Genomic DNA, 17,485 nt, shown 5'->3' with positions numbered 1-17,485 from the left:
TCGCGGAATATGCGCCTCCTGTATATTTTTGTAATGTTTATTGCTGCTATTTCTATATCAGTTTCAGTTTGTAACGGTAAGTTCAGAGAGATGTTGCGGTCTAAGTTTTCTCTAAATAGGGGCCAGTTAGTTCTATCATTGCACAGAGAATGGGGTTTAACTTTGATGGTAATTTTTGATGAAAGTGTTACTATTATTGGTGAATGATCAGAAGACAGGTTGAAACATGATTCTACATGACTTTTTTGTATCAATATTTTTTTAATACAGAAATCTATAGTACCTGGTTTTTTATTTCTGTCTGAAGGCCAATATGTTGGTTCACCAGTAGAGATATGTTATAAATTGTCTGTCTTTATTGCTTTTAGCAGTTATCTACCTTTTGAGGTTATTTTTCTTGACTTTTGCGGTTATTTCCCGGTGCATTAAATGATTTGCATTGTAATCTCCTCCGGCTATACATCTATTACCTAGCGTACCAAAGTGTTCTGCTTTGTTGTTATGTTTAGGAGGGCAATAAATCGCAGACATTGTTAATGGTCCATGGATATTGGATATTTAAATCTTGAGATATACGGTGCAGATAATACAAGATAATCATCCTTCTTCGGATGCTTTGAATTATTCAATTATATTTTGGAAAGGATATAACTTAAACATCAAACAAAGAAATCCAGTGACAGGTACAATATATATTATACAAAATTTTATTTTGATATTTTTTATAGAAGTAATTTTTTGCATTTTATTTATCCTTTTATTGTTCAGGCTCAGAAATTATCAAGGAAGTTAGCGCGATGAACTTCTACGCATAGCGATTGATGATCCGCGTCAATCAAGATGTTTTCCGATGCCGCCAGCTATTTTATTGAAAATTGAAAGTTGGCGATTACGATACATTAAATTCAATCAGATGAAGCTTCGTTCTAAGAACAATATATATTTGCCTGATGCTATCATCAGAGGATACATTACTCCACAAATATCTTGGCGCATGCGCACTCTCCTGCATAGAATAAACCATAAAAAAGAATAAAGTATATTGTCTTCCTTTTCTAATGGCGGTACATTCTTTTCGTGCCGATCGGTACTGTCGATCAAGTCAAAACAACAAGAAAATCTAGAAATTTTAGATTTTGTGTTGCATTAATAATTCTCTAGTAATAATTAAATTGTTGTGTTATTCTTGATGGTTTAACATACATTGGTTTTAAAATATGTGGAAGAACAAGGGTAAGTGCAGAATGTAAGGTTAAATTTTTAAAAGTTATAAAATATTTATAGTGAGAATGTTAGTTGCCAAATTTATAACACATCATTATCAACGACATCGAATAGGTATCATATGCCAAAATTTAATGATAACAAGAACGGAGAAGAAAATTATTCTTGTTGTGTTGGAAATAGCCAAATCATTAATGAGGTTGGTCCATCAAGAATAGTAGCAAAAATTGTAGTAACTGGTAATAATTAGACATTTATTTTAAACATAATATATTTTAATAATGATTTAAATTTTATTTTATAGGTAAGATGTAGCTAGAATTTGTTGAGAGTGAAAGTCGAGGAATGTGAAATTCAGAGAATTAGAGAAGAAGAAATGACTTAACATTTTGCTAAGATGTAACAACAGTGTACAGTGATATTATGAAATAATTAAATTTGCTAACAAAATTAGACCTAGATCAAATAAACAAACTATAAAAGTATCAGAGACACCCTAGTGATCTAATAAGAAGGAAAATACAATGCATTATTATATAAGAGTTTAGATAAATAAAAAATTATACTGGTAGTCCGCGACATATGCACGATTAAATTCAAGACGCCATGACATTTGTGTGTGCGACCAGATCTGATTAACATATTTCGATTTACGTGAAATCCAAATTGGGATGAGATCAAAATTTTGATCTTACTAAGTGATAGATTTGTGTACTATATATAGTCTAAATATTATATAAAATATAGTCTATATCGAAGCTATAGGGTATAGCTTCAAGACGTTGACATATTTTTGTTATATGACAATGTTATATTATATTGTCATTATATGTAAAATGACATCATAAAATTAATTAAAATTACTAAAACGTTTGTTTTGAAAAGCTAATGCATTTTATGTTAATATTACGTAGGAAGAGAGGAAAGTTTCAGCTGGCTTGTAATAAACATTTTCCTAAGCAAATAACTTTTCCTAACAAAAAAAAATTCCTATACGTAGTAAAAATTGTAATTAACTCTCCTATAATAAATATTTAACCAACAATTTGACAACTGCTCATTTAAATACTGCATATTTAAACATGGTTAAGTTATGTTATAAAATTAATAAGAAAAATGAGACATTGAAATGATTACTATATATAATATATAATGATATATGAAATTTGAAAAACGTGTCAGTGTCCAAATCTTACAGTTACCGTCAAATTTTCATATCGTATTTTTCATCGAGTTAAATTATTACAAATATTTAGTTTTATTGTATTTTGTCGCTTTTGTTGACTTTGTTGTCATTTCACGACTAGACAACAATGATTGTTAAATATTAGGTTATACTGAGAAACGGGCGGGAATAATATAGTACATTTTGTTGCGTGTTACCAACACTGTTTCCACGTAAATAATTCGACGCGTATGTATTGTTCAGTTTATATGACAAGTTTTGTAGGATATATCACAATGCATTATCCGATTTATTTTGCGGCGGTTAAAACAAGCGATGAGTGAAATGTGTATTCTCCTACATACAAAATAGAAAAGGAATAGTGGGTGAAACCCAAAGTTAACTTACAGAGTGCCCAGACAATACAAAATTATCACGATAAAAGTGGTAGCAGGACTCAATGCTCACTTGAGGAATAATGTTTTAACAGACGTAGTTCTTCCCGCAGAACCACAAAGTTAACATTCTTGGAAGGGCTGCGAAAGAAGTGGTGCAACAATCATAATTCTTGGATGAGGGAGATACTTGATGATAAATGAATGTGTTTTGTATGGAGTATCCCAAAAGAAGTCTACGATCCCAATCGCCTACAGTGCTTTCTTCAGTCAAACATGGAGAAGGTTCCATTATAATTGAGCGGCAACATCTCAACAATAATGCAGTTATTACTATTACTAGCATATTGCTGCTAAACACTGCTACAAAATGTTTCTTGTTTGAGGAGCATCAGAATGTCATCAAATATCTTCATGGCCAGCAAAATCGCCAGACTTGGATATGGTGGTAAGTATTGAACCCCGTCCAAGGAGGGTGAAGAGGAAGGCTAACATGTGGTGAAGATGCCCGAAGTTCTCTACATGATTTGGTGTTGTCTGTGAGTAGGAGATCTGTTTGCACTATAGGGGGAGGGAGGAAATTGATGGAGGTTTTTATAATGGAGGCAATGTAGGTACGAAGGGAAGATGTGAATGATTAAATGAAATTGAACAGAAAGTAGATTAGAGATGATCCAGGAGGTGCGGGATGAGTACTTAGAACAGATGGGGGTTCTGGTTAGGGTAGGTGGGCGACTTCAGGAAAAAGTCAGATTAGAAGAAGATCGTAAGTGATTTTACTGTAAAATTTAGGGAAAGGGCCTCAATTATATTATGGGGGCTGAGCTTTGATTGATCTCGAGACCCTTGAGGTAGTTAGTGGCAGCATTGGTATATATATGAGGGAACCATAGTCCACTGTGTGGAGAATGATCGACAAATACAGTTTTATTTTTATTTATTACCATAGTTAGTACCTCGACGCGTTTCTTAAATTCGCAGATATAGTACTTCCAGGAGATATAACAATCGAAGATGATTTCTAGGGAATCAAAATCGACGGGAATCCGAACTATGAGGTTGTTAAGGTTAAGGTAGTAGACATAAATGAGCGACTGGGGAGATATAGAAGGAATCATGTAGAGGAAGACCAGGCTGAGAGCTAATTTAGTACTCTTTGCAGGAATATTTCCCAAGGTCATCATTGGGTCTATGGATAAGGCTAGGAAATGTTTGCCGGTGGAGAAGGTGTTCTTGTTATCATTTTCAAGGTCTACAAGATTGTTTTACGTGGATCAAGAAATGACCCTCCAGGAACCAAGAGGGATGTTGAATGTCTTAATGTAAAACCCAAAAAAAGATCTATAGAGAAAACGTAATTTAGTTGTTAGGACGAACTATAGATCGTTCAAGACGTGACTAATCTACAATGTTGTTAACCACTCTCAAATCGATGGATCAATATCTAATTGTATCATTACACATTCAAATTTCTCAAAATTCATTTCTAATTTTATTTTTGATAATTTATCTGATCAAACTCAAAATTTCCAAAAATTGATTTGATCGATGATAGAAATTTAATTGATAGTCATTATTTGATTGATTACATTATTATTAATAACAAGACATGTTAAATAAAGTTGCTCTCACTAAAGGCCTGTGTAAGACATGTTCATTCACTTAGTAAATGCAACATATTGAGTGCATGTTTTTACCCGTTCCAGCGTTTAAGTAGCTTTTATCTTTTTATAATAAAGAATTTGTCCAATGCTTTTAGTAATGGATTTCGTAACTCTTAGTGGTACCTGTTTTAAAAATATTTTGTTTTTAAAATCAAATTTTTGTTTTTGTCTTATTTAGTTCCCTTTTTTACAATTTTTGCGTATTGGGTGACTTTTATGGTCTGGGGGTAATACATGGACCAAATTTTTTGTTCATGTTTTGATTCAGGATCATTGTTAGACACTTAGACCTCATTTGAAGCGATGAAATGGTAGCGAAAATATCATTTATCCTTTTAAAACGCTAGAAATGTTGTGATGTAAATTTTTTTTTTGGGCATTTTTCACATCGATCGCTTTTAACGTCGTACGTACGTCTACGATTCAATTCACCATCTCTCTACTTTTACAAATGAAGGTGAAGAGTCCTAAACTGTTATATATACCTTTAAAAATAATATTACATATATTCAGTTTTTCGATTTCATTTTTTTATTATAAAAAAGCTGTTATATTTCAACTTTGAAAAACTATAGGTATTGTTAAAAAAGCGAGTTATAAATCGTCATCTGTTATCGAGCGGCAAAACTTATTGAATGGGCTATTAATTGCGTAGAAATTATTTATGTTGCGATAATATGTTCTAGCCATCCATGACATGTATATTATGCTCAAAGAGAAAGTCAAGGCCAAATAAAAAGTAATTTTAGAGAAGTCTAAATATTTTACGAAAAATATTTTCTTCTATCCTAGTACAAATTACCTGATTTTAAGGGACGTCTTAGGCCTATAAATTAATTTAATTTTTTTTAAATTTGAGACATTATCAGAGTATTGTCGAATTCAGAGTAGATCGACAGCCGCTTCTTTTTACCATCTTTCCGGAAATTTACGGATTCCATCTCGAAGCAAGATATCAAGTTAAGTCGTGAAGAAGACAAGCGCTACTTAGACAGGCCACGACTCGATCCGAACAAGGTATGGAGAATATGGCGGACGGAATAGCACTTCCAATTTTAATGTTTCTAAGTATGTTTTCACCGGTTTTGCTATGTCGAGCATTGTCATACTAAAAAATAACATTGTTGTATCTTCGGCTGTATTTCGAGCAGTGCTCGGCTCAAACATCAATTGTAGTTGACAACGATTCCCAGTGCTGATTTCATCGAGTAATACCTTCAAATCATCGTATTCAAATTGTTGTGGCTATCCAGAATGCCCTCTGTCTTAGGACATTCAATTATCAATTTTAAAACGCCGAAATCAGTATTCACATGTTGAAATCGATGGAGCATGGTGGCCATAAGTTTCAGATAGCATTCGATGACCTTCATCCGCAATTTAGTTCAAATTAAAATAAAAAGCAAAGCGTCCAATAAAGCGATTTAGTCGCTACAAGTTGCAGTAGTATTGGAGACATTTTTTGTTCATAGGTCAATGAAATGACACGTACAGACAAGTGATGCCTGTCGGCGAGACTTCAACAAGTTGGTTACAAATGTACCCGATGCGATTTAACACACAATCTTATAAGAGATGCTTTAAAATTAATTTATAGGCTTGGTATTTAATATAATAAGAAGACTGATAGATTTACCGTTCGACCATATTTCCATTTGAAAACTATGGGCACATTTTATTTGGATTAATACATTTTGATTTCATCTAAAATATTTTCTAATATACGCTTAAAGTGGCGTGTAGGACACTAATAGTTTAACATTAATAAAACTAAAAAAAAAGTATACATATGTTATGTTACTTACCACCATGTAACCCATGTACGAAAATAATATCTGCTACTGGTTCTTCATCAGGTTCATGTAAAATCGTACAACTGACACATTTCTCTGCTTCTTCTTTATGTTGAGTACTAGAGCAATCCTCGACACGTTCGGTATCTGGGTTGCTCTGGTTAACTTGAGCTCTTGACCGCCTTCGGGCTTTCACGCGTCCTTCCCTTGCGGGAAGGCTGAGGGGAAGCCTTTGGAGTGGTGCCAAAGATCGAGAAAGATTGTTCACCAGGAAAGCAGCCAGCGCCGGCACCAACTGATTTCTTAAACTATACAATACGTTGTGTAACCACAATTTTCTGAAACAAATATTTCATATAGAAATATAATTATTACAAGAGTCCACAAATGTTTCACCTGACACCTGAACACTATTTACATTTTTTTATATAATTATAATATATAGTCCCTCCAATAAAACGGTCAATGTATGTCATAGATGTCGTTGAATATACTGCCAATTGCATTTTGTAAAAATGGAAAATTTTAAACCCTATAGATGAATGTTGTCTGATACGTTGGAACGTTTGACCGAATCAGCCTATAAAATTCTATTTGGGTTGGTACTAGGGGACCATGTGCCAAATTCTTTAAAACACTGTAAACTGCCAAACGTTGTGAACCAAAATTCTAAGTTGATACGATAACATTGTGACATGCCGACGACATGCATTTTAATGATGTGCATTGGCTGCTTTATTGGATGGACTATGTGCAAAGTATGTGTATTATTATGACTGATATTTGAATATGTACTTTTACATATAGTTGTGTTAAAGTTAAATATAAATTTATTATAAATAGCTATTGCATGTGTCAGAAAATTCTAAACTTTATATGAATCTATATGTTATCCATGCTGCATGCTGTCAATCAGCATTAGCTGTTTTTTCATCAAACAGACAAAAATATGCTTTGATGCAATACAATCTCGATTCCTTTTTAAAATTTTTGATCATATTGATGAGAGTGTTGTGTGACTACGCCCAAAAAGTGAGGTCTAATCAATATGGCGTTTCCGATAGAACATCCCGGTGAAGCGGTTAATAAAATATGTTTTTTTCTGAAGTTACATCAAAATCAACAAATAAGGATGATTCGCTCAATCTCATGGGGCCAATTATCCTGTTAAAACTCAAAAAACTTAAAAATAGTTACTCCAAGATATGATTCAAACGATCGATAGCTTTTAAAGTTTTCAAAAAAGTTAAACCAAATATAATAAATATGGCAGCATTTTCCAAGTATACAGTAGAGTTTCATAGACTTTGGTACTTTGGCGCATCCAATTACCTACAGTTACGTCTTTTCTACTATTGGAGAGACTGAAGATATAGATAATTATGGAAGTTAATTATGAATATTGGGAAATACCTACTGATTTATCAATCCCGTACTCGCCTTGCGTATGTAATTAATGCAAGTACAACAGAACAGTAGCAATAAACTAATTGTAAATTAAGACTATACTATGCACGTAAAATGTAATTAATAAAAAAATAAAAAAAATTAATAGAAGATGAAAGATTTATAGAAATAATAGTACATACATTAATTCATATTCATTTATTGTTGGCATGTAATAGGTATAGTAAAATGACATTATTTTGAACGAAATTGATAATTTTATTTAATATACTTAGAATGATACGATTTTGGTCAAATACACGTGTTTTTGTTCCATAACTTGTGGTCATTTTGAGAGTAACTCCAAGATTACCTTATCCCTACTGCAAAAAAAATTGGGACAGTCGATTTTCACCAGCCTCTTTTAACATAAACATAAACTGATATCGACATACTATATCTAGGTGCTTACAATTTATCTAAAAAATGATAAAATAAACTCGATATAAATGAATAGAATAGAATATGTTATTTATAAATAATAAGACAATAAAAAATAAATCAAATAAACATATATCTGTATTACAAATATTTGCTTTAAATTTGCTGAACTATATAAAAATAGTTTAAACTCTACATTAATTTGTTCAATGTCTAAGATAGGAGAGGAAAGCTGACAAAATAAAATGATATTAGATAATAATTTTACTACATAGCTTTAGGTGAACAGCTGTATTTATTGTGTTAAATACTAATAAAGTATAATAATAAAGTATGAGTAATACATAGTGTAACTGATACTAAATTGCTTAGGATGCTTTTGTAGCTATATTCATATCAAAAGAACTCGCAGAGCTTTGATATAATATATATTGCTTTATATACGGAAATATGAACTTAGGCTTATGACGCAGGAACTAGACAATATGTTAGTGTTCATTCACTTAACCAGAATCAAATTACTTATTAAGAAAAGAAGACAGGTTGACATTAGATTAGCAGTCTTTTTTCAGTTAATCACAAGCATTTCTTGGTGTAGTGAAGTCCAGTTTGGGCAAAAGTTTCACAACCGTAAATCATAAGGTGATAAAAAGTGGATTGAAGGCGTTCACATATAACACATATGCACTTGGCACAAACATCGCAGTTTGAGGAATAAAGTTGCCAAATAGCCGAAAATTATTGAATCTTGAAAACATCGAATTTTTGATTGAGGAAACATTTTTTAACCTACTCTACATACTTCAATAGAAACTTTTACAGTGTACTATTGAAACAGTTTAGTGTGTATAGTCACCAAAACACGAATTGAAGTAGTTCGTTTGTTCAGCCGTGGACTATCAATATTTGGAGATTCCATTCCATTCCAATTCCATAAATTCTATATGCCATGCGATTGTTAGTATAATTACCCGAATATTCTTTGGGAGGGACTCTACTTATTCTGAAAAATTGGGGTTTGTGAATAGTGATGACTTTGAGGTGTGGCATATGAAGTGTCTAAAATTTAGGGATTTGTTATGGCCTATTCTAAAAAACTTTCTATGTCTCTTAATATCTACGGTAAAAAAACACATTTTTTTTCAAAACAACGTTATTATCTTTAATTACTCACCATCTTCTTTATAGTCACTTAAAGTCATTGCTTAAAACGCATCTCAAATTGCAAGAGACAGCAAAAACTGCTGTATGGTGAAAATCCACTCTAAAATCAACAACTAAAAGACAACATTTCAAGTCTCCCGATTAAAAAGGAGAAAGGATTGTTTAAGAGAATGAGAAGCGGAAAACCATTCAAAAATATAATGTTTCAAAAAAAGAAAAGACAATGATATCCTTGAAGGTATTAAAGGAAAGTTAAGATTTGGATGCGCCAAAAAACCTATGATATTTTGAAAAAAAACTACCTTTACGGCAGAAGATTCAAATAGTAGAAGGTGTGATGGAAAATTATTACATAAGTAAGCAGTGTAAACAAAAGAAAATTAGGCTAGATACATATTTCAACCCTAATACGTATCAATATTGATATAAGCTGTCTGCCTGAAAAAGATAATATCATTTTCAAACCATGTAGGCTTTTTAAATCTAAGAGAATTTGATAATTATATTTCACCAGAAGTGGCATAGCAGGTATTTATACACTAAGATATTGTCGACACAGAAACAACAAGGTTAATAAAAGAACGTGTTACCTAAGGGATTGGGTACAACTTATAAAAGGACTGCAGGTCGGCTAGTTACGAGTGGCACCGATATTTCAGGCACTTGAGAAGATATGTCCGAAAATTATAGTTTTGACCAACGATGACATAAACATTTCCAACAAAGAAGCAAAATTAGGATAAACACAAAATATAAACAGATTTTCAGACACACTAATGGTTCATCCAGTTAACGGAAAAAATGGAATGCCTACCTTTTAAAAAGAGAAGTGGCGCCACTCGAAACAAAAAAGTCGTCAGAGAGGCCAACAATCTAGAGAAAATAGCGCCTCCAAACCATCTAGTTTCACCAAAGGTGCTACAAAAAATTATCAGCAATCTTATACCCAAAAAGGCACCTGGATACGATTAAATTTCAGTATTCCAATTCAAAAAACTTTCACACAAGCAGCTGTCGGAATTAACCAACATCATAAATTCCATCATGCGGATGCAACACTTCTCAAAAATTTGGAAACATGCACACATAGTCATGATTCCGAAAAAAGGAGCCTCAAAATCAGCTTGCTTAGTTCAATGTCCAAGATTGCTGAAAGAGCGATCCTTTTTGCACTCAACCGGTTCACTGAGCAGAACCATGTCATACCAGAGGAACAACACGGGTTCAGATCCAAACATTCATGTGCATCAGACCACTAGATTGGCCACAGAAATTCACTTCGCCATGAAGAACAAGCACAAGGTCTGCGCGGCCTTTTTAGACCTAATAAAAGCGTTTGACAAAGTTTGGCACGACGGCTAATTTTACTACGTTCCTTTTTGTCGGATAGGTCCTTTCAAGTAAAGATCGATAACACACTCTCCAGACCTAAATTAGTCAAAGCAGGAGTCCCCCAAGGTTCACCATTAGCCCCATCTTCTTCATGTCAGACAACCCAATGAAGAAAAATGTTGAAACCGCCCAATACGCGGATGACACACTTTCTTCACCAGTTCTCGTTCTGTAGATGCCGCTCAGAGAAAACCTCAAATTCGATTAAATTCCACAGTCCAATGATTAAATTTCTGGAGGTTGCAAATCAACCCCCAAAAAAACCAGGCCATAATCTTTCACAATCAGAGAGACATCCGTGCCTACCAGGTGAGAGTGGAAAAAGTCTCAATCCCGTGACGACAAAAAGCCACATATCTCGGCCTCATCTTTCACCGTAGATTCCTATGGTCATCACAAATAAATAATCTCCAAAGGCTACGGTAGCGCCACAGTGCTTAACCCTCTCATCTACAGAAAAAGTAAATTGTCTCCGAAGTTTTGCTTTACAAACTGCTTATCAGACCTGTCATGTTATATGGATCTAACACTTGGTGCCGGTTTATCAGGTCGGAACTAGTAGAAAAGCTTCAGGTAATGCAAAATAAACTTCTCAGAAAAACTCTAAACGCGCCATGGTTTGTCAGAAATACCCAAATTCATCGGGAAACTGACACACCAGAAATAAGACGGTTCGTTTTCTCCTTATACAAAAAATTCCATGCAACCTCAGCTCTCTCTAACAATTCCCACATCAGATCCCTGCCAGAGGCGTTCCCAATCAGGTAACCCCGAAGACTATCCCCTCAAAAGCGATTCTTCATGTCGCCAAAGGTTCTCATACCCCAAAATAAAGCGCTTTCACGGGCCTCTCTTATAAATTGAGTTAACATCAGCAAGGAAACCTTTTCAGCTGGCCCAAAAAAACTATATATATAAACAATATATAAAAAAAACTATATATTATAAAAGAACTGCAGGTCGGCTAGTTACGAGTGGCACCGATATTTCAGGCACTTGAGAAGATATGTCCGAAAATTATAGTTTTGACCAACGATGACGTAAACATTTTCAACAAAAAAGCAAAACTACAATAAACAGAAAATATAAACACATTTTCAGATACACTAAAGATTCAGCAAGTTAACGGAAGTGTATTTGTACTTAATCGTTTGGGTATCTCTCAAATGGGATATCTTGGATTATTATATGTTTTAAAGTATTATTATTATTTTATTAATAAAGGCTGTTTTATAACTAAAAGACTAATAAATAATAAACGAATAAATATAATTGATATTTTAAAATTGTTCATTTTCTTTCATAAAGCAACGTTAAAGTCTGTTCAAAAAGTATACTACCCTGGGCATACAGTCTTTCGCCTGTATTGAGTATCTCCCTCCCTTGCAAATATGTAGAAATTAGTTGTTTCAATAATAAAATATTTTTAACAAAAAAATTGAACCGACTTCAAAAAATGAATAACGAACTCACTAAAAAGTAAAAAATAATCACACTCAGATTTTTAACAACAATTAACGCGTTTTAAAATAAAAAATATTTCCATAATAATATTTATAGTAACTAAATAAAAGTAAATAAAAACCTTATTTAACCAATCTACAACACGTATTTTATATTCTACTATATACACACTTTTTAGCTTAATACCTACCTAAACCTATTTATCTATTTCTAATATTGTTTTAACTGATCGGTTTGAAGTCGGTACGAGCAACAAACTAGATTTATTTTGTTCGTAATTTAATTTTGAGTATATAACACAAAATTATATTATTTTTTATTGTTTGGGCTTTTGAATTATTTCCTTATTTATTTTTTGAAGTCGGTTAAATTTTTTTGTTAAAAATATTTTATTTTTCTCTATTTAGTGTTAAATTTTTATTCAAAAAATTATGCAGTTATTGTATTAAGTATTACAACGGGCAGGCCAAGTGAAGGTGCACCCCGTATGAGGAAAAATAGGAAAAAAAAACAATGATTGAAAATAAGGAACAATTTAAGTCCCGGGTCCGCTACCTAGCCTAGGTGATTTGAGACATATTCAACCAGAACAACAAAAAGTCGTTGCCCCCGCTAGGAATCGAACCCGCGACCTCCGCCTGTGAGCCGAACGCTCTAACTACTATACCATAGAGGCAGTTGCCTGCAAAATAACTTCTAAGTATACAATTAGTTATCTGTATGTGCCTATAATATTTAAAGAAATCCTTTAACTCCTAACCGTTGAGCACGTGTCTTTCGTTACGTCAGCTCAGAAATAATATTATACCCAATCTGATTATTTTAGGTAAAAATTATGCAAAAACATTATACGTGCCTTTGAAATTTGAGGGTATCCCGCGACTTCCTCGGATTCCACCATCAAATCCTGATTTATGGTTCCAATGGGACCACTTCGGATGTGCACTTTTTCGAAAAAAAAAAAAAAATTTTGAAAATCGGCCCACAATTGACGGGGAAATCGGTGAACATATATAAAAAATATACAGTCCAACAATATTAAAAGTAATTTATTATTGATATATTAATTAAAATTATTTAAAAAATCTGTATAATAAAAAAGTTGTAATTATTATCAACATAAAATAAATACAAGTCCAAAATTATCTGCTGGCAAGTTATCTAGTTATAACTGTGATACACAAAAAAGATAAAACCATTTGATTGGAAAACGTTCATTTACATTGATTGTGCACGAAACACGCGATGCACGAATATATACCTTGATTTCTAATAATCTAGCGGATGTTTCACCAGCATATTATTTTCAGTATTTATGTCCGACGGGAAAAAATAGAATAGAATTCAAATAATGACAATGGTGTAATAAACTGTTTGTACTGTTTTCTATTTGCCGTACAAACGGGCATCACATCCATACAATCTTAAATGTCAGATATTTAATACGATTTCCTTTTTGCACTATCATTATCGAATTTCTTACGAGAATACTTGGATACTTAATAGGGTACTGATAAACAATTTACTCGTATAATCTTAGATATTTAAATTTACTCATCATTTAATATTTTCAATTACAATTAATCTCAGGTTTATCACAGTCTGTCTAAAGTACCAGACATTTAAACATTGAGTTTTAGATGATGATTAAATTATTACAAGATAAAATCGTTGTGCAATAATGTAATACGAGGTTTGTCTAATAAGTATCTGGTTTTAATAAGAAATAATATTTTTATATGTAAAATATATCTTAGTGTAACATTTTTATTATATCCAAAGGATGGACAAAATAAAATGAATACCTGACTGGGAACTATCTCTTCTTCTTCTCTCTTTTGATATCAAAAACACTATTTTTTTCGATGTAATAAAATAATAAAAAATATGCACACATTTTTATTGACAAAGTCCTGGGCACGCTTTGTGTAGGTCAAAGCAAGGATCCAAGGGGAAACACATAAATCTTGGTCCAAGCATCCTACAAAAGGCTAAGTCAAAACTGGTAATAATGCATTTATGAAAATAATTCAATTAAGAAGAGTGTTGTTAATATATTATCTAATAATTGGGATGAGTTAATTTAGCTAATAGTTAGTAGAGTGGTTTGTATACTAGAGGTTGTGGTGGCTAGAGCACATGTTTGTTAGCAAATATTCCCACGTGGCAAGAATCTGTGCTAGGGAAAAAAATAGTCCAAAAATGAAAGAAAGATGTTCGGAGATTGAAAGATGAGGGGGTGGCAGAATTTAAATTTGAGGTCGTACTGAATTGAGTTAAACCAGTCCTTGTGACTGGAAGCATTTGTATTGAATGTGCCTTAAAGTGTCGTAAAAATTGTTTAAAGCAATGCTGTTAATGTTATTATAAAAATAATGGTAAATGTGAGTGGTAGGAAATTTGGAGGGAGAATTTGTAGGGTTTGGAGAACAAAACAATTTGAATGAGAAACTGTGGCAATAGTGAGTAGCATATGCAAAATTGGCCTTTTGCACAACAATATTTCGCAATACCATAATTGTTGTGAAGAAGTGTGAAGACGGACAGGTGAGTGGTAATCCCAAAACCGTCATGATTATATCGATATACTCAACAATGACATGTTACCAGAGAGTTGAAAGAAAAAAAAAACTGTAGAATATGATAAGAGTGAATTCCCGGCGCTAATATTTATCTATTATAAATAATCGTAATTACACTGCGAGTACGTAGTTGATATTATTATTAATATATCAGTTAAAATTTATGATTTTATATATTTCATATATAATAATTGAAAATTCATCACATTCGAATAATTACAATATTTCCTTGAAGATACCGATTTAAATATCTCCAATGACAAATTATTCCATAGCACACGATCTGATCATGACATTTAGAAGTCTCGATTTTCATTCTATATGATTACCAAAAATAATACTGTATTTATTACAAAACAAGGTGAAATGTAATTTTTGTTAAGCATAAAAATCAAATTACATGTCGAAACACTTAGTAAATTACACTGATGGTAATTTTTAATTTCTGGTCTTTTAATTAATAACGATATTTGTTAGGTAATATATTGCCGTAATTTCGAATTTACATAAGTACTTTTGGTAAATGTTTTCGTAATTTCTAGCGTTCAACTTATAGTGTTATAATGTCCTGTCATTCTAATTATTAATATAGTAAATAATAGTGTTATAATTTAACTGATTGTGTTGTTATTCTAAATTAAAATGTAGTTTTTAATTATTTTTTATTCTATTGTCCTTTTTCACTTTCATATTTTGTATCACTTTTTATACTTGATTTCACTTCATAGGTTCAATTTTCTATGATAACACTTTTTCATTGTTGTTTCTTCACATCTTGGCGGAACTTTACCACGAAATTTTCAGGGAATTTAAGTGACATTTATATTTTCTCAAAATGCATTGATTTACTGTCATTTGCTTTTATTCTACATATATAAATACAGTTATTTATATTGCACTTGCCTATTGTAATGCTTTAGTGGCTTCATCGCTTTTGTCTCCAGTAGCGAATATTGCTGTGTCATCGGCAAATGTAGCCATGGTGATATTTTCCAGTTGTACTATGTTATAGATGTAAAGTAAAAAATTAGCCCCAATAATAATACTTCTGTAAGCTGATTTAGATATTGTATTGTAAGTTATTGCAGATATATTTTCTTTTGTGTTTTGAGCGTTGCTTTAGTAACATTTTCTGACGTTTGTTGATGAGTTCCACATACCAAACCTTGTCAAATATTTGGGTTATGCCTAATATAGCTGAGCAAACTTTTTTATCTTCGTAAGCTTTATCAAAAAGTCTGTGATTGGTCTAGAATCTAGATACATGCTGAAAGATTTAGCATTCTCTGCTTAAGAAATTTGACAATTATCGATGTTCATTAGTAGACATATTCCTGTACGCAGGGTAAAAGTTACGTGGGTAGATTTTGCTTAATTTCGCCAGTTGTATTTTACTTAGATGTGTTTGCTAAAATGTTGAGACTGCCGTGCTATATTGCCACTGTCGTGGTTTCTGTGGTTGATAAAGATTCATTTGCCATTTGTCTATTTTAAATAATCATATCATATCATCATCAGTTATTCTAATTATAAATTTACTTCTAATTATAATCATATAACAAGATGACCGTGACATATATTTACGATTTACCAAAAATAACATTTATTTCAAAATGTGCCTAATGTTATTTCTTTTGCTAACCGTAAAAATCAAAATTACATGCTGTTGAAACATCTAGTAAATTATTACATATTTAAGAGACTTTTAGTCATGTCTAATATATTTCGTGACCAACAAACACAAATGAAACGTGTAATCAAACATTTCAGAACCGAATGATTTTATTCTATTTTTATATGCGAACGTAGTAATTACTAGGTATTATTGCGTGTTAAAATTCCCTAAACACCCAATAAGTACGTGTTATAATTTATCACAGTACGAAAATTACGTTAACACATCAACCTCGTATCTAGCTTGCGATTGCATTTATCATAAATAATCATAATTATGTTATAACTGTATGATTGATATTGTTAATTTTGGAAATCCTGTTTTATCTTGTTCCAACAAAAATATATAAACTAATTAATTAAAGGTTACAAAATAAATCCAGAAAGTAATTTCAGTTGAATCAAGCCTTAATCGATTTATATAACTTCCTATCTGTAAAAGATTAATAAATAATATTATAAATTGAAAAAAATACTTTTTTTATTGATATATCATAAATTTGTTAAAAAAGTTCAATATTTTTTCAGCCATAAAACTTAAAACCAATAACCTTGGTTTTAGTATATTTCCATGTAGCTTCTTTGATGGTTTCTGCTTTAAGTTATAGTGGCTCCTGTCTGAAAAAAGACACTCAGAAGGCACGCTCCTCCTGGTCACAAGTGGCAAGTGACTCATTGCAATTTTAAACAGATTGGGATGAACACCATGCATATCTTGTCACGTCATCTTCGTATCGTTTCGAAGATGTACTCATCACAGACACAAATTTTGAAATCATTATCATCATCATTAATCCATAGTCGGCGTTTGAGTGTCCACTTCTCAACCAATTTGTTGCTGTTGGTAGTGCAGTTCAGTAGTTCACTAAATGAACATTTTTCAGTAAATCTCACCACAGTTGGCGGTCAATCGCAAGATATATTGCATAGAATAAACTATAGAAAAAAATTAACTCTATTGCCTTCCTATTCTAATGGTAGTCCATTCTTTTCGAGTGGATCCATACAGTCGATCGAGTGAAAATAACAAAAAAAATCTAGAATATTTAGATTTAGTGCTACATTAATAGTTCTATAGGAATAATAATTAAATTGTTGTGTTATTATTGGTGGTTTACCATACATTGGTTTTAAAATTTGA

At 32.1% G+C, this 17,485-nt stretch overlaps 1 protein-coding gene across 1 annotated transcript in view; it reads right to left on the bottom strand.

Moving 5' to 3' along the window:
- LOC143191215 (protein SERAC1) overlaps positions 1–17,485 on the bottom strand; it is a 76,606-nt gene that overhangs the window by 19,206 nt on the left and 39,915 nt on the right. The window contains exon 3 of the mRNA XM_076396084.1: positions 6,254–6,579. Coding sequence (XP_076252199.1) covers positions 6,254–6,579 — 326 coding nt within the window. The remainder of the gene's footprint in view (positions 1–6,253; positions 6,580–17,485) is intronic.

The sequence above is a fragment of the Rhynchophorus ferrugineus genome, unplaced genomic scaffold (assembly GCF_030347505.1).
Source record: "Rhynchophorus ferrugineus isolate W39M unplaced genomic scaffold, kcgeb_rfMv2 rfM2, whole genome shotgun sequence".
Classification (NCBI taxonomy): Eukaryota; Metazoa; Arthropoda; class Insecta; order Coleoptera; family Curculionidae; genus Rhynchophorus; species Rhynchophorus ferrugineus.
The sequence above is the reverse complement of the archived record's forward strand: the minus strand, read 5'-3'. Positions and strand labels throughout refer to the sequence as shown.